The sequence below is a fragment of the Hylaeus volcanicus genome, chromosome 1, assembly GCF_026283585.1.
Source record: "Hylaeus volcanicus isolate JK05 chromosome 1, UHH_iyHylVolc1.0_haploid, whole genome shotgun sequence".
Lineage (NCBI taxonomy): Eukaryota > Metazoa > Arthropoda > Insecta > Hymenoptera > Colletidae > Hylaeus > Hylaeus volcanicus.
Window position 1 is genome coordinate 23183374 of NC_071976.1, and position 26597 is coordinate 23209970.

The following is a 26597-nucleotide window of genomic DNA, read 5'->3' on the forward strand; positions in this document are numbered from 1 at the left end:
ACTAAGGCATGTGGAACGATTACACTTTAGTATGTTGGAATTCTTTTTTCTTGCACTTACACCTTTCATGATAGAGAGTTCTACTTTAGGTCATCTCTTAGACAATAAATGAAATATCAATAATAAATATCAGATATGATTATACGAAACTAGAAATATCTATGTACATAATATTTAAATGACAAATACAATAATTCAATAATTATTAAACAATTATGAAAGAAAGACAATCATAACGTAAATGTTCGGGTAGGAATGCCGAATACAATTTTGTAATGTATTTCTTAGTATAAATCAAATTCGAAAAGGAGTATTCAAGCTGTGGTCTGATTATAAATAACTCGATATTGAACTAGAAGGCGATTACCAAGCATTCCTAGTATCAGTTAGACACGTAACACATGAAGTATTTTTAATCGAAGAATTTCAAAGAAATCTTGGGACACGAGAAGAAAAGTTCCAGTCACAGGAAGCTTCGACCCCACGGAAGCACACAAACTTACAGCTAAATATATGCGGCACGATGAGCGGTAACAGTGTGTGGTTGGGTTGTCAGCACCGGTAAGTTATTTAGCGGTTAAGGTCGTAGCAGTTGGCAGCGCTGTCTAATTGTAACGACACCTTTGGGACTAGTATCACTCCCCGTATCCACCAAACCACCCACATTCCACCCCCGTAATCGTTGAAGCGCTCAGGTACTCTCTCACACTGTCAGCCGCTTCCTCCTTCCTCTCAGCTCCGCGTCTCTCCTCTGCAACTGTTAAACGCTATAAACCAAAAATACGACGACACTTTGTCGAAGCATCCGTACACCGTACATCTTAAGGCTCGAACAGGTGGCAAAGATAGCCAAGGAAATCGCAAAGTCCTGCGGAAATCGATAGTAATTCATAAATTACTAAACAGCATTGTAAACAACGTTAAAGATGTAAGAAATGGAACAATGTTATCAGATAGCATCGCCTATGTAACGTTCTCAATTGAATACCATCCCAAATACGCGCGGAACTACGAGAATCTAAATACTAGAAGAAAGTGACCGAAGTTGGACTCCAAATTTCTTTTGTATAACTTTCTTAACACTAACGATGAAATTCAATAATTGTACCAGTCGCAAATATGGAAATAAACGTGTCGCTTACTAATGCTGAACATGAAACTATTTTGGAGCGGTTATCCCGGTCGAATTTTGCTAGCAGAAACTACTCATCAAAGCAAGGGGGTTGACTTTCGTTACTTCTTTCACCAAAATCTGTAGGATAAAGAGGAGACGAAGTAATCTTCGGATAAACTTGTAATTTAAAATCCTGTATCGTTAGCGGCGCCCGCGTAATCGGAAGTGATTTCTCGAAAGCGGGAACGCCAGAGGAAGAGTCGGTTTCGGTGACAAAGACAACGTATCGAGCAGGTTGTCGCCTCGTAATCACGCATCTCGAAAACCGGGTCTCTCGTAAACTTCCATGCCAACATAGACGTTTGCTTTATTGCCAAGGCTTCTGATATCGCGGCAGTTGGTAGCAACATCGGTAGAAAGGCAGCCAGGCAGGCAGGCGGCATTATCTTCTCTCGGTGAGGGTGAGAGAGGGCGAATGCCCTCCCCATGAGATCACCATGGCAACGCCTGTACGGCCCGCCACGGCGTCGTATCCTGCGTGCTTCTATGTCCTGCTAGCATGGCGACTACTAACTTCCCAAACTCCTCTGTCGACGATAACCTAGAAGTCTTCTTTCCTGTCATTCACTTTCCCCGATCTGCTCCTCTTTCGGAAATTCGTTTGCTCCAGTCTCACGCGATCTTGATACGTGAACACACCCACTCGCTTGCCGGGACAATGGTTATCATAGACGATTATCAACCGTAGGTGGGACTGGATCTGATCGCTGTATGTAACGATGGAATTTATAACCTTAAGTAACCTCTTAAAAATTACGTGTCACGGACCCTGAGGATTTCTTTATGTAGGAATTGGACATACTATACGCGTCTACAGTGACGTATTTTGCACATGAATGTTTTACTGCGATTCCATTTGAAAAATATGGTCTCTTGCATGATATATGACAATGGACATTGCATTCAATAAGCTAGAAGAAATTTTCCTTATTCATGTTACGGTACAAAGTAGATTATATTGAAATTTTCTAAATAGATTCAGTTTCTTCCCAATACATTTTTCTACATTAAATGGTCTAGCTAAATTTTCTGATCTTCTTGTAATATTTATTTTCTGAAACATCCTCTATATATTTTTCTAAATATATCTTACATCTAAAATGCCTGTCTAATCTAAACATGTAGATATACATGTAGAGAAAAAGAAATGCCAGAGCAATAAAAACGAAACGTACGAATGTCAAAGAAGGAAGAAGGGTAAAGAGAAGTTCGCAAGCGAGACAGAATTGCAGATTTTTCCGAGTTTCAAACTAGGTATGCTCCTCAAAGCGGAATGCCGTTCTCACCGAAGGGAGTAGGCAAGGTTTGGGGGTACCCTCCGTAAGCCTGTTAAGGAAGAGTCGCGAGTTTCCTCAAAGGAGCCGCGAATATTAAAATCACATTTTAGCCCCCTTCTGTTTCAACGACAAACTCCATGACCGTGCAACAAGGTTAGTTAGGATTAAGCGAGCTTCCGCTAAACTTGCAGCACTTCGTTACTACGCGCTGGCACGCATCGGTGAATCGTTTGCCATCAATGAATTTTAAAGCGTCGTTGAACTCGATCGGTTATTTTTCACGGTCGTTACAATAGCTTGCTTCCGTGGTATGATGTTCTATCAACGCAGCTTAACATATACATCTTAAAAGATAATTTTTCCACAAATCGTTTTAATTCGTTAAAAAAATAATAATTATACATACTTAACTAGTCCTTTTGAACTGGATAATAAAACATGTCTAAGAGAGTTTGGTAAAGCATAGACATAATGGAGTTCACTTTCATGAATAAGGAAAAGTAACAGGAGTGCAACATTATTTACATACCACAAACATATATCTCTTATCCATACGCATACAGTTGTTCATCTGTTCCGTATGACACAATGCAGGCAAACGTAATTAATATTATTTACTTGCTACCTGTCGATTTGTTCATATATGTATATATTTGTCATGCTTAACGCATATATAAACAAATGCAAACTGAATCATCGTATCCAATACAGTCGCCGTGGAACCAAACATTTATTATGTTTCCAAATGAAGAAGAGCACGATTCTATATTTTTGTTGTGCTATATCTTAACGATACAGCAAAATATTTATACAGAAAATGTAAAAGTAACTCTTATTTAGTACGTAGCAATTATTCACTACTTCATCTATTAACTCTAACAAGGAAATCCCAAATACGTGACCATATGTGATCAACGCCTGAATTAGTTTATAAAATAACTGTAAGACAGAGTAAAAATTTTCAATTTATTTCCTTATCGACAATAATGTTAGGTAATTTTTCTCAGGAAATGAAACACTCTATTGCGCAATAAGTGTGCGTGAAATCAATTACAGAAAGATTTTGTGCTTGCTATAAACCGAATAAATGTCCACGCATATCAAACGTTCCTGGAAGATATAAACGTGATAGAATGCTTTGGTACGCGTTACATTCGTGCCATCGGTAAGAAACACATACGCGGTGGAGCATGCGCGACTTACGGCCGTTTTTGTCGATATTTGACAGCGGCAACTTGAGAGGGTCCTAACCGTCCCAGCGAGCCCTCAAGGGGCTCTGTATCTAAATGCAGGCATTAATAAATCGCGGCTACACTCGTACATCCCGAGTTAAGTTAGTTTACGCCGGTGGAGGTTCTGATGCGTTTATGGAAATGACTCTTGCCTTGCTCGGCTGGCGTGCGCCTAAGGCACCGCGATATAATTCAACAATTTTCGCGTAGCTCATCGTCTGGTCGGAACATTCGGACACTTGCATTTGAAATGACCAAAATTAGACCCACCGATAGCGTTTCTTTTGGATACTTAATCGAATTGAAAGTGCCATCTGAATTTATTGCTCTTAATGATAATATTACACAAGGTTGAGGAAGATTCTATCCCTTTTAGAAACAAGTTGGAAATAAAAGGTTTATTTGGAGAGAATTTATTCACATTTTATTTCTTTTTGTATGAATTCATCTCAGGCACGAGTAGACTAAAATTGTTAATATAAACCGAATGTTAGTACGTTTCTGATTTTTCTACAATCCCTACTACTTTGTATAAATTAAGATTTTAAAAGAATAAAAACAGAATTGGTGACGAATTTGTCAGATCGTATAAAATAAAAAATAAAAGATAAAATAAAAGAATAAAAGATAAAATAAAAATAAAGGTAGCTTGTTCGAAAATTAAGTAAATCGTATTAAAATACTCTTAAGTAGATTAGATTGTATCAAATAAAGATGGAAACTCACGTGTCATGGTAAAACGTTAACAATAAGAGAAGAAAATATATCATGAGATCAACAAGGTGAGATGCAAACAAAAAGTCCGCACAGAAATTAAATGTTAACATTTTCGTGCTTCTTTTTAAGAATCATTAAGACTGCTTAATATATTAGTACATATTGGCACTTTTTACTCCTTCGAACTGTGAATTCTCAGATAGTTTGGTATTAACACAAGCAGTGTTAACATGCATATTAATCAGTATCTGTGTGATATACATGGTAAATCTTTAGTTGATGTGTCATAGGTGTAGAGCAAATCTAGTTACAGCAGCCGATCTCTCAAGCCGTCTTGTAGCTAATATGATAGACTGCCATTAGGTATATCTTGCTGTCGTGACGAGGGGACTGTGAAACGCGCAAGGAGCGGTAGGGGAGAAGTGCTACACAACGTAGAGCTACGATAGGGTACGTTAGCTTGGGATATGCAAGCTAGTAAGACGTATTACTTACGTATGAATTATGCAGTACTTTGGCATGGGTGCCTGCCGAGTAGCCTTAGCCTCGCCCATCCTAGGACTTCGGTAAACGGGACTCACCCTACTAACAGGAATTCGGTTAAGTTATCCACTTTACACATCGACAGGCTTCTGATTTCCTTTTGTAAACACGGAAACCTATATGTTGATACAAGCGGGCAGTGCTAGGGTCTGTATTAACGTTTCATAGTGGAACGCTGGAGATAAACTCGTTCCTCAAGGGTGGACGCTACACTTGCTTTCTTTAAAATGAATATTACATAGTTTTGTAAGTGTACAAGGCATTCAAAGATAATTATACAGAGTTGCGTTCTCATTGACTGCATGGAGATACTTACGAATTTTCACACACTCCTCATCGTGCCAGGTCTCGAAGAACCCGCAGGTTTGAACGAAAAATCATTCAGGCGGCACTCTTCTGCATCCTAGCACTTGATCTCCGAAAAATAATTTCCTGAATTAGTCGATTAGCTTACATGCGATCCTTCTTATCCGTTTCCTATCTGTAATATTTCCTGTGGAGGAGATCCGAAGGAACGAATCGGTGGATGCTGGATGACGGGCCAAAGAGGGTGGGGGAGGTTTCAAGAAGACCGAAGCAGGAGGCGTAATGGAGGCTAGTTAAACATTAAGCATCCCCTGATACCTTGCTAACCCCTTACTAACCCCAGTTAAGGTGTATGCAAGGTATACAGCTCTAGGTGGTTTCCTATGCCTTACGGACCTCCGTATACATTCTTACTAATTGACGTCCTGCGCTTCTGCATTATGCACTCGCGATAACTCCCGGACGTTTTCTTACTAAAATAATACATCCGATAGGAGGGTGTACCGTCATGCTTTCTCGAAAAGAAATAGCAGTGTGCTCTGCACAGTCTACGTTGTGTTATGTGCTTCTTCGCGATAAGTACTTTTCTTAACGCACTCTGTACCTGGCAAATTTATTGGAAAATGATGTTTCCATTATTAAAGTCGCTGATTCGACGTAGGAAGTAAGAGTAAAAGAAAACATGCTTCATGTCTTAATACTTTAATTGTTGTATCTGATTTATTGTCGTGCAATAAGTGGTCCTTTGGCATTGTAATTTTTGAAATTGTGGAACTCTCTTTACTAGTAAAAGGAATAATAAGCATTTAACATTTCTGTTGTAAACAAAACATTTACTAAACTTTGATTACTCTTACGAATAAATATCGTAAATTCTATATTTTTTTAAAGATTTTTTTTAAAACAAATTGTATTTATGTAAAGAAATTTTCAACTCTTAATCATCGCTCGTTTGTTTCATATTACAAATAGAAAAACTTCAATTGCAACAGTTACTTGAGATTTATTACAGAAAGTAACGTAGATAAGAGGTGACATGCTGTCTATTACTGTAAGCTAAAAGAAATATAGAGTTATCGAGAGATCAAATGAAATATGACGGTCCAGAATTTTAAGCTAAATTCTCACTACGTTATATCTTCTCTTTTAGAGTGGCAGAGGAAGGGAATATACTTTGGGAGGAGAAAACATGATTAAAGATTTTCCGACGTAGGAGAAAATGGATTTCTGATACGCGTAATGCTACCCTATTTGGAACTATTACGCGTAAGTCCCCGAGTAAGCTTCCTATATCCATTCACCCCTGCTCGAAACATATTTACTACATCAGACGATATTCATTTGCGACTTCACACCCTATACGTATCGAAAATATATAAACAGTCGGATAGAAAATTATTTTTACATTTGTAAAGTAAAGGGTTTTCCAAAAGCAGCTTTTAAATTTTGATTCTTTAGTAAACCATAACTGGTATAAAATATATCCAATTCTAATATTTGAAATGACAGAACATACGATTATAATTAAGTATGCACGATGTTGATTAAATGACCACTATCTTTACGCTGATAGGCGTATTTCGTTATTAAAAATCAAAATCATATAGCCCCTTTCGAAATAGTTATAAACTAAATTCACTGCAAAAATTGCATCGTCTTTTAAAACGTTTCCTTAATATATTCCACAAGTGATAAAGACTCTAATATCGTTTAATAATCATTGTATCTAATATTTCTGCAAAATGAAAATAATTACCATTTGAAATTAAGTCGAGCACACAGTCTACGCCTGAGAACATTTAAAGTTTAATAAAATATAGAATTTTAATAAAAACAACACCATAATTATAAATACCTTAACAATAACACGTGAATAGTTACGTTATATTCGTCCAATAATACCATCTCAAAGACAAGGAAATGTATCGATTAGTCGTTACGTAAAATCGTTTTTGCGCAGTTCGATGGTTAGCGGTGCATACTGCCAACAGCGTTTCCCAATCGGGGTCACTGATCCGCGAAAATTTTTTTCCACGAATTGCTTTCGCGTAGGAAGTAGTATTCGTTTTGGTACGGTGGAAACCAAAAAAATGGCTAATTGGTAAACGAGGAATACTAAAAAAAAAACCAAAATAAACGCTGCGTAGGAGCCGATGATTTACTGCAAAGTTTGATTGAATTCATTTGCCTCTGTTTACCCGCCTCCCTCTCCTTTTCTCTCTTCGTGAGCCTCCAATATTTAGCGCTTTTTTTCCATCCCCGACGTTTATTTTTTCTGGTTTGTTCGTTCATCCATCCCGACGTTGCGAAGTTGTATACCGTAGAAATGGAAACAGCGAACTGTGCACGTTTCCCGCTACACGTCGTTCCTGCTCCGTCTCCCTTTCTCCCATCACACACAATCCGCCACTTTCCGCTGCGCGCTGCTTCGTTTTATTTTCATTTTACTCGAGGCAACGAAAAGGTACGTAACTATCGGAAGGTAGGTTGGGAATGATTTCTCAATCGGTCAGCCCCTGTATATTTTATTCCGTGTCAATTCGTTAGCAACAGAATCGGCCAATCCGGCAGGAAACAATCGATTTGTTCGACGTATTCGTCCATAAAACGCTTTAATTACGATACCTTGTTATTTCTACCGATACGATAACGACGATTCCACTTGGCCGCAAACTGAAATTAAAGTCAAATGCACATGATTAAAATTGTAGAATATAGTTCAATGTACTTAAAATGGATTTTAATTTGTCAAATGATAATTCAATGTTTCCATAATCTCTACTACATTATTTAGATATATTTTAAGTTGAATAAACGTATTGTATTTTTTTCTTTTTATGTTTGGGTGAAGAATTCCTTAAAGTTACAATATCGCTTCTAAACGATCTTTCAACACGATCCAATGTTTCGACGATGTAAAATGCGTCAACCTGCCGTTTTGAGCGACGATCCAAAATAGATTCTATCACGAAAACTGGCGGAAGCTTGCGAAAAGCATCGACAAAGAAGAAAAATCTAATAGATGATCGAAATCGAGTTTGAGCCCCTGTAAGAAACTAGCCATTCCACCCTTCTTGCTCGTGTTCGCGTTACTACATCGTCGACACTGTCGCCCCATCAAGCTCGGAATGAAATCTAGTTCGCATTTGAATCAGTCGATAACACAATCCATTAGCTCCTAACAGCCAATACTCAAAGGATAGAATGGAAGAAAACGACTCTCAAATGGAAAAGAAAAGAGGGATAAAGTAACGTGGATATAAAATCCAGGGTATTGCGAATGATTAATTTTGTCTATGAGTAGATATCATTTCAGGGGGAAAAAGTGAATCTTTCTTTTTAACCGACTTCGAAAAGGAGGAGGTTACTCAATTCGACATGTATATTTTTTTTTTCAAAGTCGGTTATATTTTTTTTCCAAAAATTATTTTATTTCTCTTATTCTCATCACGGATGAATTACGTTATACTATTTATGTAGGGTACGGGATCGACAGGATTAAGCGGACGTGGAGTAGTTCTTTACTTTACAGAAAAATAAGAGTATATTTAATATAGATGAATAATACATAGGTCTTTACATTCTATCTAGGCGACGCAATCGGTCTTCCTCTTCCTCGCCAGTTAAAGAACATGTTCGCACCATTTTCGCAGTGACGTAGGCGAGTCAATGAGTTTCCTATCTGCGAAAGACTAGATTCCGTCGTAGTACTCCGTGCCTCAGGTGTGACGGAGAAATCGTGTTTAGAGCGAGATCCACGGCGGTGATAAGCCAAAGTACAATGCTTTGAATACCCATCCAGCATCCCGATAAGATCTTAACGCCCTCTAAGAGTAAACGGAATTAAATTCGCCCGACGCTCAAGGGCGGCCAACTGCAGCCGTTAACACGAACAGAGAGTATAGTACTCGGATACGGATAGATACGAGAAGCATGTAGCGGGAGATCGATACGTTTCTTTCCCTTTCTGTTTCTGTATGTCCTCCCTCCTCTTTCACCGCCGCCCACTCCTCTTCATCCTCTTTCTTCCCTCTTTATATCTTGCCAGCCGTATACCCTTCCGTACTCTCTACACAAGCACGAAGGGGGTAGTCGGGTCGGTTTTCATTTTTCCCTTTCACTTTTCGAACTATATGGATTTCATGCCAAACGTCCGACTCGGTTGACAACTTGCGCAGGATCATACAGCTTGACAATAAAAGTGTCGTTTAGATAGGCCGCGTGTAATGTACGATGATACACGCGTTTGCTGATGTTATCTTCGGCTGTCTGATATCCGGTATCGCTTTACTAAAACGTTACGGATACGTCGTTAGTAATTAGCTTCGTTATTTTAGTCAGCACAATTTAACATTGCATATTCGAATCTTGAGTTAATGTGTAGCGTTGACTTATGTGTAGCTGTACAGTGTTTCGAGTTGCAATGAGAACAAACGAGAAATAAAAACCTATTTAACGTAAAATACTTTGCTTGATATAACTTTTCGAGACACACGAGTTCAAAGAAAAATAAAACTCATGGTACTCGGAATACAATCGTATTACTTGCACAATTTCAAAGTTATTACGAAGCATTAAATATTATGTTTTTTTTTTTTTATCATAAAGTGAATGACTATACTCATAATATAATTTTAAGAAAAAAAATTCGAGTTTTAGCCACAATGTTACCCAATTTAAAATATAATAACACAAAAATTGAAGGTACACATACGTGTTCCAGTATTTTTCAGAAGATTAATAAAATGTACATATCTAGGATGACATTATTTTCAATTTGAATTAAGAATCACGTATGCTACCACTAGTAAACAAAGTAATGAAATCACTATAAGAACTATCGATCAAGTCTATATAACAGTACCTAAACGATTTTACTTCGTCTAGCGTCCACAGAATTAAACGAATCACCGTTTACATGCTAAGTTCTATCCAACGGCTTGCTATTCGTCTCCTCAAGGCGAGAAACCCGAGAAATAAGCGATACAAAGAAGCAGAAAAGGAACGCGGTATCGATAGGGACGAGGCGACAAAGAGAAATAGACAAATTCCTCTTACAGTTTCGCTTGGACGATTCGCGTAAACGAGAAAGGAAAAAAGCGGGCGTCGCTACTAGAAGGTATGCGTTTGATTTTTCGATGGAGTCCCGGATCGTATGGACGCACTCCACAGGGGATGACAATGGCGTCCCATGGGAGGAGAGGCCTACCAGCCACCCAGAAAACTACCCCTTCGTCCCTCAAACCTCTACATCGTCTCGGTCCTCCTGATTGTTTCCTACGCGGTTTCCCCACTCTCTGGATCTATCTCAGTCTATCCATAGAGATTATTCGTGTTTCACCCTCTCATGTCTCTTCGGCGAACCCTTCATCCAACTTTCACTCCCGTCAGCGCGAACATGGATATCGCGCACCTACAAAAATTTTCCTCGAATTCAATATCTCCCGATATTTTACATAATTCATGAAAATTGAGCTGCCCGTTTTTCGACTGAAACCCCGTCTCTTTTTCTTCGTGGTTCTTTTTTCCTACCCCCATTTTTGCCACGTGTGTAACGTTTGCCTCGTACACACATGCAGGCATCGATGTTTCTCGACATTCGTCGCTCTGTAATCTTTTTCCCAAAGTTCTACAGTTTATTCGTTCTTTTTTTGGCTGTTAGGTATCTTTGATGGATATGCGATAGATATGCTACATCTATATCGACATCAGATATAAACAATTCTAGATTCAACCATACTGTATTTCATTAGTCAATTTATATATAATATGCGAATCAGTTAATGGCAGAGCGATAGTAGATTTTTCTTGTTGAATATTCTTCTGGATGAAACGTATTTTTAGGCTTATACAACATTTGACATTTCGGTAAACTGGTATAGTAGTTATATACACACTTGCCATAGTATATAAAGCCGGACGGTCCTAAAGGTCGAAGAACACGTGGTCGGGGTTTAATCTAGAGAAATGCTGAATAATAGACGCGACTAGAACGGGGCTTGCGATTGGCTTATGCAATATTCAGGTTTACTTTCCGGCCAAGTTCCCGTTCTAATTAAGTTCTCTACGTTGAAAAGCGTTAAGCACCTTGTCAACCGTTTAACTGTAGTCCACTCTGCTTTCAGATTCTTCCTTAAGTTCTTTCTCAAGTGCAACCAGAACTGCCTTAAGAATGCCGGCAACCCACGAGATATGAGACGCTTCCAGGTGAGTTAACGCATAAATCTTTCATGAGTGAAACGCTACTGGGACCACCTTTTATTAGTTCGCTGAAGCTATATATCACCGCTATGAGGATATAAAACTTATTACTATACCACTATTGAAATGAATCGTAATTGAAATGTTATCGAAGGATGGGGTATAAACAATTTAATTGCGAAAATGTAGAAAGAACACTTATTTTGTACACATTTAAATGTTACAAGTATTTTGTAAATTAAATGTGTATTTTCTATAGATTATTATGATTTCCAAGTGCACTACCTCAAGGTTTTCTTAACTCTTTTGTATCTCCTCATATACTAAAAAATCGCACTGAACATAGTCACAAGTGGTACAATAAGTTTAAACAATCATATTTAGAAGGAAAGCGTACAACTAATATTCTAATAACAATATAAATTATCTGAAACTGTAGCAGAAAATATACGAAAGGCTATTACGTCGCCATGAATTGTGCACCAGAGGTGCCAGCATAAGTAGAAACAGCGAGTAATGGTCAGACACGCTCTAGTAACATCACACTGCAACTGTGTTCAGAGTAATTGTAAGCTCCTGAATTTATTATAAGTAACTTCAACACTTCAACAAAGTTTGACAAAAAATATTATATTGTAAATTAACGATTACGTTACCAAACTTATGATCGAACTACGCTAAGTTTCAAAACATTCTACACAGAGAATTTTTGAAATCAGCCGTTTCGCATACTTTTAATTCAAACTTAACGTTTGGTAACAGATCAAAATTTTATCATAGCGCGGGAGTACTGATCGGAATTCAACCATTATGCGAGTCACGACTCATGAAATTATAGGGGCGGATGGACGGAGACGAGAACACTGAAAGTCCTTCGCAATTGCGTGCCACCCTATCACCGTATAGCACGTCTGCGAATGCGTAGCTTTCACTTGGAGGCATTCTTTTTTCATTTCCAAAAGAAAAAGAAGTTCGTCGAGGAAACGAGCAATTTCTCGATGGTCTGCCATCGTCGAAAGTTGAGATCCCCATCCAGGAGACGTAATCCAAGGGGTTGGCAATTAGCTCAGCGCGGCATCAACCAACTCACCCCTGTATCCGTTCACCCTTCCACCCCATCTCCGTATTACGGTCTCTGCTACTCACCGACAGCCGTATCTCGTCACTCCGCTCGTGTCCATTTTGAGAGGCAAAAGGTAGAATTAAAAAATAAACTACCAAAAACATTCCACCCAGTTCCTACGCTTCCTTCAATTCGATCTGTCCTTATCGCGTGAGAACTATATCCTCTTCTTTTTAAGCCGTCTCATAGTCAAATAAAAATGTCTCGTGACATTTCTTTCAATTTAATATTAAATTATAATAGATTTCGTGACATTTCGTGACATTTGTGAGAGATCTGAAAACAAATATCAATTATTACTATCCAATATAATGGATAGTACTATCCGATAGTACTATCCAATTTAAGTTAAAGAATGAACGAACTTGAGATTTTAGTTACTTCAAATTATTTTGTAGAACATAATTGAAATTTGAAATTTTGTTATTCAATTTTGAAAAAGAATAGGCATCATGGATCAAATCTTTTAACCAATTGCTTAATTTAATATCTGTAACAGTAACATTTCAAAGGAATATATTCACGATTATCAAATCAACTGTAAAGAATTCTCCTGTAAAATCAGTTACGCAATTTTCGAACTTTGTCGCGCATTCATTTATCCTAATATACATTCGCCTGAATGCCTAGGCAAAGGCAAACCAAAGTTAAGTTGTTATCGTGCTTTCAAATTTGTTTAGGAATTGCTTATTACTCGAAGTTGCGAATTAAAATTTTAGCGGTACGCTTTCCCCTCCCTCGGAAATTTCTCTCGCGAAGGACCGTCAGGTTATACTCACGCTTGTGCTGGCCAAGTTCGCACTACGTTACGCGCTAGGTAATATGGCCAACCAGCCAAGAAAGTTGCGAAGTTGCAAAAGGACAAAACTTTGGGCATTTACCAACCGCCCGGCCGATTTTATAAACGTTCTTTCTACTTTCTCCCGAAAATCATCGTCCCCTTGTTTGCGTCCGGAAAACTCGAGGTTAAACACACGGCTTGTTTCAATTTACCGAAAGTTTTACGCGTGAAAATATGTAGACATATCTGGCCTATTACAAACGAGAAATAAAATTGGATTTAAGTGTTAACAGAAGTCTCTGATGATTTATATCTACTTTCTTAACATTTGTCTGAAGCAGAAACAAATTGAAAATTACTTGCTTCATTTCAAGAACAGAACTTTCAAAGGCATATCTTTAATGAGATTGCGTTCATACATTTGTGTGATATTATCTATCATGCGTATAAATAGGAGAACACGAGAGTCACGAATGACTAATACACATAACGCGATGCAGCAAATCAAATTGCAATGCTTGCTTAGAAGAGATATGATTAACATACATACGCAGCTATATTATTCTCAAATAAAATTATAATATGATATGATACAATTTCCATACATTCTTTTACGTTCGATAAATCGATAAAATAGATACATAGTGAAAATTGAAATGTTAAATATAATTACGTCCTAATATGGAAGTAAAATTATTTCCTTTAACATAATTATTTTCTTCGTACTCATCGCTTATTCAAAGTAGTTTCACATCATTTATATTATTATTACGATATCGACTATGTGCATTTTATTTAAAGACTGTTTAAGCTTGGTTTATTACCTATAACCATTTTCAGTGAGATACATATATTAAAGAGTTTTTGCAGAAATTGCAGTTTCTTCTATTGGTGAAGTAAAATTCTTAATTTTAACTCTAACGAGCTTTGAAAATGTAGAATACATACTATTAATGTTTACTGTTATTGTACGTAATTGCATGTACTTTCAACATTCTACTAAAATCTCACGTGGATGAATTTCAATCTTCTGTAACAGGTGGTCATTTCCACGCAAGTAGGAGTAGAGGGACCACTTCTAGCAGTCTCGGACAACATGTTCGTTCATAACAATAGCAAACACGGGCGCAGAGCGAAACGATTGGATCCCAGTGATCCTGGCGAATACAATAGTGAGTATTGCAAGCTATACGCATAAAGTAAATGTTTTGTAAAAGTGTAATCGAAAAACAGAAACTGTAATTTATTATGATAACAAATATTTAACGTCTCAATACGTTTTCGATTCATGTTAATGACATTACATGATTATTTAATCCTTAAAATCCACATTTGTTGCCACTATATCAAATGATGCATTTACAATTTACGAATTGCTTTACACAACGATAACAATATAAAAGTTTCTAATTCTCGTACAAGTATTTTCAATACATGGCGTAAATATTTCCAATATGATTACAGATACTAGCTATAAAAAAGAAAAGTTAGACTACGAAAATTTGCAATCCTTTATCTTCGTATCAAGCTTAACAACTTTGTGTAACATTTTTCCGTAAGAAATTAATAGCATAAATTGTTGTCTCATCGTAATAGAATTGTTAGAATCCTCGAATAAAAAGGAAGGCCAGGGGAGGGAGACAGACTGAGTTGGTTTCTTCGAGATCGGTATAATGACTCGAGGGCCGCAGTAGAGGGTGGAATCGTAAGAGGACGAGAGAGGGTGTGCTCAGAGGATAGGATATAAGGAGTCATAGAGCAATTCAGCAAAGTTTGGCGTCGACCGCGCATACAAACGGCTGATATCGTGCGGCCACCCCTCGACTACGCGCTCTTCTCTTCTCCTAGCCTTCTTCTTCCATATCCTTTCTTTCTACCTGCAGCAGGCCAAGATGTAAATCAATGGGATGCGGGAAAACGAGAGATCCACCACGTTCTCCGTGCTCTCTTCCTTGGTATTATTTCCTCCATCCTCTCTCTCTCTTTCTCTCTCTCTGCTCTCCACAGGTTCCAAGCTTTCTTTTCGCCCTACCGCGCCTTTTCGCTTCTCCCTGTTATCTGGTTGGTTGCCACCATACACAAAGACGAGGGTGGAACAAATAGCAAAGAAGAAGGAAGAACGAAAGAAGAGAAGGCCAACCAAATTGACCTTTCTCTTCTCTGCTTCCTTCCTTTTTGCGCTAATGTCTTGCTCTCTTCTCTCAGTGGTTGCCGCGGCGCGTTGGTTTGTGAATGCTAAGTTTAAGATATCTCGAACTATCCTCTCGACTTTCGCAACTCTTGTGACGCCATGGCGGCCCTGCCATTTCCAAATCTTCTCGCAGGCAACCCTCGTCGTAACAGACGTACAAATAAAGGGAGGGCGAGAAGCAGGCGGAAAAAGTAAAGATCAAGCAAAAGGAAGGTAGGCGGGGAAACGAACAAAGGAAATTGTGTTCCGTGGTTTTTGTTAAGCGACAATGGAATTTCCTTGGCTGTTTTGGAAATCAGAATTGGAATATTATTTAACCCTACAGTGCGGTTTGATGAACGTATGCATCAACCGCATTTTTCTTTGATATTTTATTACACGACAGCAAAAACAACAGCTTATGCGCTGTTCGTAACAGAAATACGATTTGCGTTATAAAAAGGTCACAGCGCCGTTGAAGGTAATTATTTTTGCCCCAGATCTGACAATTGCTATCAGAATTTTTTAGGTAGAGTATTACTCGTGTTTGCTCCGATTTGAAAAATTGCGCACTTTAGGGTTAAACATCGTTTATATCGGTTACTCGTTGACTAGTATTTTCTTTTTTGGAGGAACATTTAACATGACACGCATAATTAAATATTCGCGTCAGAGGTTCCAAAGCTAATCGAGATTTCAATTACGATTAATTTACTTCACCATCTGCTGGAATAGCGTAAACAAGGCACATTTCGACGCGGTTCATATATTAGTAGGTTACTTTCAATGTTCATGCGCGAGAATACTCCACCACTCAACTAGGTCGTACGATAAATTCATCGTAATTCAACTCTCAAGTTCAGCTTGGACATCTCTGATTTACTTCATCTTAGCGCATACTTTATAGAATTGGATTTACTCGCGTCCTTATAACGAAATGATATATCAAATAAGTTGTCCATGTTGCCCCATACAGAAACAGACTATTCTTCCTTTTAATTCGGAACATGGAGAATGTTTCTTAAACAACGAATAATTTGTAAATTACTATACAGTTTGAATACCAGGTTATTTATATATACATACTTAATAGTTATATTACGCGGATTTCTGTCATTTTTAACTAAAGCTTCAGTTTTTGTCAAGTTTTTGTCTGTGTAAATATTTCTTCAGGTAATGTTGGAACCGATGATAAATTATTCGACTATTGTCTTTGCCATTCGTTACAGTTATGAATCTCCTATCGAAAACTGATTCATACCATTTAAATCGTCTATGTAAAGAGAAAGCAGCTTGATCATAAAACACCAACTTAATGATCCCGTTCGCGGTGAAAGTGAAAGCAACTTTTTCTGGCGAACTTCTCAAGTATTTACCGGGGTGAACGAAGTTATATCGCGATCTCGCAGTGATCAGAGAGAATCGGACTGAACATGTTGGAGTACAACGGCTCCTCGACTTCGACGACGGTTTGGTGGTAAAAGAGGAGTTCGGAGGTAGAGAGTAGCACCCCTTACCACTCAGTAATGGCACGGGGGATTTTATTTATTCCGGGTTGGTACGCTTGTTCCGGCCTCCTCTACTGAATCTCTCTTTTCAACCCTCCTCCTTCCACTCCACCTCTTCCTACATTTCTGCCCCATACCATTTCGCCCGACAATTCTCTACCGGAGTGGTTGCCAACGTGGCTGACTCTGTTTAACGACTATCTTGTACATTGAACGCAATAAATACCTGCGTCCCATTCAAGGATCTCCATTTACATTGGAATTGCAACTCTTTAACGCTGGCCTGTACACGCGTATTTAAGTCGCCGCTTACTTTACACGGGACAAAGTGTAGAACTAAATGAAATATCGCGTTACAGAAATATTAAATCAATGCTCCTATTTAACAGCGATCAGAGTAATTTATTTAAGAATCTCAGAGCAGGCAATTGTATTTATGTTTATCAACGGATACAATGATTTTGCACCTACTAAATTTATTAAAATTTTACTCGAAGGAATTTAATTTTTAATTGCCAACGTTCGTCGTAGATATCCAAAAAAAAAAGGGAGAAACGTTTTTTACGTTCAGTGTTTGAGCACGATGTCCACTGTCGAGATCTCTTAAGGCTTCGAGATTTAATAGCGGAACTACACGTAAGCACCCGAGGTGGAAACTGTTTGAGCATCACTGGGAGCAATATACCATGATGTCAGCCACTCTGCCGTGGCTCCGCTCTACCAGGGTCGGTACCGGGGGTAGCTTGGCTTCGCCGGGGTACAAAATGATATCATTGGGTTATAAATTCCAAGCAGAGACACCAACGGCCCGATCGTCCCCCCTCCTCCCTTCCTTCTTGTTACAACTCTTCTCCGGCCACTCCGACCCTCAGCCCTCAGTCTCTTCTGCTGGTGCTCTTTCTCTTTCTACGCGGTGATGTCGTTCTCCTTCATAGATTCTCTGTCGTTTTCCCTCTCTTACGCTCTCCCATCCTCGTGGCTTGAGTTTGCTTGCCACGCTGCCACGGGAAATATATCCGCCACTCGGCCTCTACCGAATAAACAGAATATTCAGATAATTTTCCGTATCCCACCCCCCATCCCCTAACTAACTTTCCCAGCTCACCTCGTACAATCGACGGAATTCGCGTAATTTTTTGGTTTACTTTCTCACGAATTTTCTTCCGCCGTGGACACGGTGTGTGTGTTTATTTTTAATCCCCAGATGATCCATTTGGGTTAGTTAACACAAAACGTTAAATAATTTTCTACAATTTCTAATTTCTACCACAACATATGCATTATATTTCAGCGTCACTTTATGTTATTATGTAGGGTATCAAATTTCTCAAAATAAACATTGAATAAGTAAAGTATTCTATAATTTATTGACAACATTGTATCTTTACAAAATTAGGTCTCTATACACCTGTACCTCTTCAAACGCCGTGTATAAAAGCGATATCGCCAAATGAAGGATGGACGTCAGGTGGGTCCACAGTAATAATCATTGGTGAAAACTTCTTCGATGGACTTCAAGTAGTTTTTGGGTCGATGTTGGTTTGGAGCGAGGTGTGTAATTTAATGTTACATATAAGTGACCAAAATCAAAGTCAGGATACTTTTGCGATACATAAATAAAATCAATATTTCAAATCAAAGGAAAATAATAATATAGAATATATAACATTGTGTGTTAGTCATGTATATGAACTCTGTTAATTGTTTGTTTTTAGTTGATCACACCAAACGCAATCAGAGTCCAAACTCCGCCAAGGCAGATACCAGGTGTTGTTGAAGTCACACTATCTTATAAGACTAAACAATTTTGCAAAGGGGCGCCTGGTAGATTCGTTTATGTTTGTAAGTATATCTACTATGTATTCTAATAGGTTATCAAACATTTTTCTCGATCAAATAACAAAAAAGTAACACTATGCCGTATCGTAAAATTAAATTTGTTAACTGTTACGTATCGCGATTAAAACGATGAACCCTTTTACATATTTTCCAGCACTAAATGAACCTACGATCGACTACGGCTTCCAAAGGTTACAGAAACTTATTCCGCGACATCCTGGTGACCCCGAGAAATTACCGAAGGAAATTATACTGAAAAGGGCGGCAGATCTTGCAGAAGCTTTATATAGTATGCCCAGAAGCGGAAACGCGGGAATCACAGGTGCTCCAAGGAGTCCAGGATCGGGCCATCCACCCGCACCCCCCACCTCCAGTTCGGCGACGGCGTTCAATTCATATACAGGGCAACTTGCAGTGGCGGTACAGGAGAATGGTAGTGCGGCGAAATGGACAGACGGTAAATATTAAAACTTGTTCTATGGCCAGTCCGTGAAAGCACTCGTTACTTTATCCACTTAATTAGAGGGGTGAAATATCGAGTCGCGCTAATTGCGAATTACCGCTGCAACATAGGTTAATACTCTTCTAAATATTAATCCAGCACGGTATCCGAAGTGTGCAAACTTCTTTCAACGACGAGGAAATATTCAGAAATTATTGTAGAGTTTCGTCTGCAGATTGGATTCGAGTAATATGTACATGTTACTATCTAGCGTGAAAGCAAGATGGACATTTACCTGTAGAAATCGATTATCAATAACCTTATTTTGCAGAGGAAGCTTCAAGAAATATATTCTTCCAACGTTCTCTATAATTTTATATAGAACTAATAACTTTGATTACACATCTGTATTAAATCTTGTCCAAGATGAAACACTCTAAATTTGCCTAGCAGCGAATGAATTAAACAACCGAAAATAACGCAAACCAGAGAAATGACGACACAAAACTGGCCCCAATCCCCTATTATACGTGGACCGTATCGTACTTCAATTTCACAAAAAAAAAAAAAAACCTAATTCGGAGTGACCCTCCTACATTTCTCAAAAGCGCCACTTCGCATTCAAAGCGTTGTAATGCTCAGATTGCTCTCCACCACGTCCCTTTTTTTCTGCGTAACTAAATCCGACTCGTGTGCAGGGATCGCGCAACGCATTTATTCGTGTTTCCGCGTTAGCTGTTTGTTCCAGTGCACTAGGCAACACGCTAACAGAATGATGAAATACTGACGGGTTCGTCTGACGGGCAGGTTTCTATTTCTAGACGGTAGTTCCGTGACGACAGGAGCCGGTGCTGGAGGCGGCGGTGGCGGTGGTAGCGTTGGAGGAAGCGTCGGTGGTAACGTAGACGCCTATAGGCAGAGCAGTAGCGCAAGCCCACGTGGGGTTGTAACCGGTGGTGGTTATTGCGGAAGTTCAGCCAGCACACCTCACAGCCACAGCACCAATGGAAGCTATTCAGTCGCTAACCCCTACACCGGTAGCCCAACCCTTTACACGTCACGTAAGTATTTTTATATGGATTTGTTTCAACTACCAAAGTCAACACGTACCTATTGTATATGCAACTATATCTTTGTAATTAGAGGGAGGAACAGACTAAATTATTAACGCATTCGTGACCGTTGACGTGAACTCACGTTACTTCGAATTCTATTCCTAGTTACGAAAAATTTACGAAAATCTTTCTATTTTATACACCACGTATTTGCAGCATTGATATTTCAAGACATACTTTGTAATTTTCAGCTTCAGAATTTCATTATTTTCGTTACATTATGAACGCATGCATGTAGGTACGTGTACACGAAGTCCTAACACGCACGGCGCTTCTTGTGTTTAGTCTCCGTTTAGTATTTCGTTTGAGTGCACGCACTTTATGATTTTTCCTTATGTGAAATTTTCGTTTTAGCGCACGAACAGTATGGCATTTTCTATACGTCCGGGGACGGGAGTGCGTTCGCCCCCGTAGTACGACCACCGACCACCTCAGTCCCACCGCACTGGTCCACACAGCACCACCTCGCCACAGCCGCCCAGTAACCGCTAACCGTCCACCATCACAACCACCATCATCACCACCACAACCACCCTATGCACTGCGATTAAAGAATTATGAGAAACATGCACGAGAGACCAGATTCGAGAATGTATGTACACACGTTCATGTTTGAATCGTTGATAACCTATTCCCGTCCTCGACTAATTCGATATCAGAGAGTAGTTTTAATAATTCGGTCACGTTATCATTTTTACTTTGCAACTTGGTCTATGATGGAAGATTATGTAATCGAGGTATATGTTGTTTTGAAACGTTCAGTGACTTCAGAAAAATTCATAGCAGGTGAAACAAGTTTATAAAAATCATCATAAAAAATCATTTCGTACAATATTTGTACTTCATACGAATTCAAACAATCAGATTTAAAAGATGAAGAAATTGCTACATAAAATTCATTAAACTGCAATTATGTAACGTAATGATGTCGTGTGCTGAAGTAAGAAGAAACCTTGGCGAAGCTTTATTATTATCGTGAAATGGAAGTGCTCTCCTGTGTAATATCGTTTATTGCCACCGATTGTTAAGAGTGCCACTTGGCCGACAAGATCGTTACTGTGTCGTTAGTGTGGTCGTTTTGTTGGCACGTGTCTGAACGACGTCTCGAGTACGGATCCCCGTTCATCTTGTAATGCACCCCAGCCTTCAATCTAAATGCATATAACTAGAGATACTGTGGACGTAGTACATACTTTTCAAACTAAATTACTTCTTTTCAAACTGAAGATAGAAAAAAGAAGGATATTATTTTCATAGCGAAACAATTAAATATCTACTACAAAAAATCTTCTCTTCTACCTTTATAAATTGAAAATTACTTCCTCCATTTTTTAATCGAGTAAATATTTCGAGAAACAACTATGGAAACTATAATATTATTTATTGACATGAAACTTAGTAAGCACTAACACTTTGTACCATTTCAGTGGTCATTTTGAAATATATAACAGTCTATATTAACTAACGTAAACTGTGTTACGATATAAGTTAATTATTATATGGGTATTAATTAATATAAATTATTGTACCAGAAGACGATCAGTGACTTGGTTGAAAATATTTATAATTATGAAGCTATATGTCAATGAATAATAAATCGACTTGTTTAACCAAAGTTCTAAAAACAAACGCCCCCAGTAACGCATCATTTTAACTATTATTTTTAACATTATTTTAATTTATTGACTATTCTGTATTCACCGAGTCACGATGAATTACACTAACGTATAACCGACAGTGGGTATGTTGCAGGACTAGGAGAGGTTGTCGGTTCACCATTCAACATGAATCCATTTATGTTACCCACCTGCAGCCAAGGATACTCAAACGCCGCCAGTCCGTTGCTATCGTCGAGTAACAAATAGTGTTACGAGATGTAAGCGCCAACGAAAATATCGAGGGATTGCGTCTTCAGGGAAGCGAAATCCGCCGAAACGAACTGCTCCAGCGGACTTTAACGTTCTCATAATCATTACATTCGTGGTTGACAATCGCTTTCATGAACTGAAATCGGTCCTTTCGATTCATCGTTTGCTTTTTATCCCTTTGACTGCGGGTCGATTTTAGCTAGAAATTCTAAGGGGTGTGTCGCTCGAACAGGGTTGCGATCGTAGTTTAAGTGCCCGCGTTAAAACAATTTAAAAAAAATATCACCTTATAGAGAGTGATAAGACGAAACTTTCTTATATTTACAGTTTAGTTTAGTTTAGTCTAGAAAATAAAAATTAAATATTTAGAAGTCCTCTTCCCTGAAATTTCATTACATTTTCGAATTCTTTCAAATTTCGTATAGGTACGTAGTCAAATTAACCGATTAATATTTAATTGCAAACGAGTAGCTGCCAGCTAACGATGCTTTCCATTTTCACCGTTAAAAAGTATCAACGGAAGTTCGCGGTCGAAATCAACGTTTTTAATTACAATTAATTGTTACATTTGAAACTAAATGTCGAATCAATAAATTGTAAATATAAAGAACTTTCATTTTTTCATTCTCTATAAGGTGTTATTTTTTAAAAATTTCATCCACTTTACGTAGGGCTCCGGACTTCGTTTCGTTACTGGATTCCAATATATATATATGTTGACTTTCTATGAACTAATATGTACGCCCTTCGCAGTCAAAGGGTTAACCAATTAACGTGCGACAGAAGCAAACGTGAACGTTGCAATGACATCTGCGCGTCATTGTTCGTCGGCGCTGAGAGATGAATTAAGTTTTGGAGAATATCGAAACCAGTGCAAAAGTTGATAACGTTTTACGATTAACGATCAATAAGTTAAGGAATGATACATATCGAAGAACACAGTGTTTTCTGCATCTATTGACATGGTCGTTCGGTTAAAGCACTCCTAATTAATGTTACGAGCATGAAAGTGTACAACTGTTTTGACAATGGCGATTCGTTTTATCCGATCACGAGGAACTTTCAACGTGGATTCAACGAGAAACGATTAATTGGGTTCGTGAGAAGGTTCGATCCTCGAATACGAACGTGTTGATGTGAAGTTTATTGTAACGAAAAAAAAACAGTTACATTGAAATTGTTGATTTTAAGAATTACAAAGAAACTTTTGTACGAGGTGACAAACTATTAGCCCTTCTCTGATGAAAGCATTATACTTGTACGTACGCCGTGCAAAGACGAAAGTCATTTTTGAAGGGCGCGAAAGTATTCTCATAAATTTCATTAGATCTCTTGAGTATAATTCTCAACTTGGCTTACAATGATAAAGTCGGGCATTCGTTTGGAAAACTACTTTCCATACTATATTCTATATTCTCTACTTTCTACTTGGAAAAACCACCTTCGCATGTGGTATACGAGTACCCTAATCTTGCCAACGAAACGGTTAATTCGTGGCAAACAATCGAACGACCATAGTCTCCTCGTGTCATTAATATCGCTATTTTTGGCATAGCTATCCTAAACACGACATTTTTATCGATAGATTCGAACACCTTCTTTAGCCTGTGTCTCTTCTCGTACATGGAATCGTCGAGCGATCGAAACTTACGAAAGAGTATTTTTGAAGTGTCGAGCAATTTTATATCAAATCAAGCGTAGAACTGATGAGGGTCGAACGAATAAGACACCACTTGACGGACATATCGCTTATCATTGAATAACAGACATCCTAGTTTTAGAGAGCATTTTCGACTTTGAAATTTTATCTTCCTACCCCTACGTTTTAAGAGACTAACCAATATCAGCTAGGTAGCGTAACGTCTAACTTGTAATTTGTAAATTTTCTTGTAAATATTGTTACGATGTACAAAACGACAGAATTATTTCTAGGAATCCAACGAAACGATATTAACGTGATTGTAGGACGAAAAATTATTATATATAGGTGTAAATAATCATAGAGCGTCCGTAGCTTAATACGTATGATTGTATGATGGTATGGCGGCGATCCATTTTTTAACGTGCGTATAGTCGGTGGAAAAGACAATGCAAAATTAAAGCGACTAGAGTAGATTCTCTCGTCTTCATCCTGTTAACGCCTTGCTAACCGATTATTTCAAGACGAAACTATTTTGCAATTGAATATAAAAAGGAAATATTTAAATAAACTTCGATAAACTCTGTTTACATGTATGCTTAATCATTTTTTTCGGGAATGATATAGAATATAAGCATTTACCCACATGGAATGCTCTTTGCTATTCCACATAGATTAATGCTATATTGGCGTACAATTACTATTTGTTCTTCTAAAATATGGTCTTGCAGCCTACTCAAACATAAATCTTTCAAGAGAAGCTAAAACAAGGATGAAGTTCTTTAAGACGTACATCAAGTGTGCCTACACCCACTGCTTAGAATTTCAGTTAAAAATTAAACGATACTATCTAAATTGATATAGTTAACACGATTTAATATATGATCAGAAAGTAAAGTTAGGCCCAGAGAACGCAAATGTGTTTGTGACCGGTTGGCAAAGTGTCAACTGGCGTCGACTACTGTGTTCATTTATCCGAAACAAGAAGTTCAAACTTGACATGATTCGAGTACGCCAAAAAGAGTTCACTAAGCGCATAATTCTTTCACCAATTGTACATTCCACGATGTTTTTCACGACCAGCTACGTAATCAGACTTCGTTTCTCTCAAGCTGTCCGTGTCGCGACTCAAAGTAGTAAAATAGTAGAAGACGAAAATTAAGTCCGAATGAGAAACGATCGGTAAACAGTAAAACTGAAAGGACCACGTTAAAGACTGGATCGGCCTGTGACGACTGTATAAAACGCATAGTTGATTTGGATCGTTTGATACGCCGGCCCAAAACAAATCCCGCACCAAACGAATCACACGAAAGTATACGAAGCATGTACCAGAATCGAAAACCCTAATTAGTACAGTTTTTGCAGCAGTTTACGAGCGTAGATCGTATCGTTTGTCGGAACGAGCAATTGTTGAAAATTATTGTAGTACAGTTCCTTTTTGCATATCGACTCGGTGATCATCCTTTCGCCGCGGAGGGTGCACTAGTTGTCTAGGAGCCACACGCTCTGTGATCTTGTGATCTTGGTTGCAATATTGATTATCACTTTCGTTCGATCACGCAATGTCATCTTTTACATGGCGCGTCTTTCTTGTACGCATGCGAGCGAACGCGCGCGGGCACACACATGAGCACGCGTATGCGCGTACAGACACTCGTCGGTGTATATTAAAATAAATTAAACTTACATTTTTGAGAATTAAAATCAATTGTTTGTGATTCATTTTTCGGTACCCATCTTCAGTTTAGTTCGTTGTTGCATACTTGGAATAGTAATTTTATTGGTTTCACGCAGCGGTAAGTATGATAAACACAAATAGACATTATTCAACTAAATTCACGACACGTGTACAGTTATCTAGATCATTGATTTTCTCGAAATCTCCACCTTAATAATGATAATTCCTAAATGATGAAATGTAATTTTGATTTTCAGCATACTCGTATCTCATATGTATCTTTAATTGTATAAGATAGAAGAGAAGAAGTAGTCATAGTTATAATCTTGTTTGTAGTTATGCGATGTAAGTGTTTGTTTTTATATAATTGTTTAAATAATATTTATTACCCGAATACTGTTGTAGTCACATAATAAAAGACTAAAATAAAACGAAGCTTATTTATTTGTAATATTTTTCAAATAAAACAGTATTGAACTAATTAATACATGCTTTTCAGTTCATTGTTATAGTTAATAGCACGAAACTAATGTACGTTAAACCTCCATTTGAATTATATTGAAATGTTCCTCTTAAATCTTCTTAAACGCTTAATGTTTCAGTAATGTATCTAAAGAACCGAATTTGCATTCTCTAAACATAAATGACAGGTCGCTTTGAATTATTAAGTAACTGAACAAATTTATACTTACGACAATGAATGTTGCAGAGTTCTTCCAAGAAGAAGCACAATAGACAATTCCATTTACTAGTTAAACACATTTTGTTTAGTATTCTAATGTTAACGTGTTGTACCTCTTACTTGGTTTGCAAATTAATTTGTAGCTTTGTAGATTTTTTATTTAGGTGAACATTATATTCATATTTCGTAACAACATTAAATTGCACAGTCACTGTCTATCAAAGGATAATCCCGTGTCCGTTCGTCGCCTTCACCTCATTAAGAACGTTTTCTACTCCCGTGTTTTCTTCTCCCAAGAG

The 26597-nt window shown here is 38.0% G+C and overlaps 1 protein-coding gene across 4 annotated transcripts in view; it reads left to right on the plus strand.

The window, feature by feature from the left end:
• Positions 1-26029, plus strand: part of LOC128883132 (transcription factor collier) — a 92757-nt gene extending 66728 nt beyond the window's left edge. For 2 of the 4 annotated variants that reach the window (XR_008458748.1, XR_008458749.1), the window contains 8 exons: positions 11375-11456; positions 14394-14526; positions 18429-18583; positions 18748-18874; positions 19026-19328; positions 20135-20374; positions 20783-21020; positions 22181-22310. Coding sequence is in view for 2 of the 4 variants with exons in the window: in XM_054135148.1 (XP_053991123.1) it covers positions 11375-11456; positions 14394-14526; positions 18429-18583; positions 18748-18874; positions 19026-19328; positions 20135-20374; positions 22181-22293 (1153 nt within the window). In the remaining 2 variants the exon portion in view is untranslated. Of the gene's footprint in view, positions 1-11374; positions 11457-14393; positions 14527-18428; positions 18584-18747; positions 18875-19025; positions 19329-20120; positions 20375-20782; positions 21021-22180 lie in introns of those variants that run through there. The other 2 variants (XM_054135148.1, XM_054135162.1) reach the window with 2 other exon arrangements.
• Positions 26030-26597: the final 568 nt, after the last annotated feature.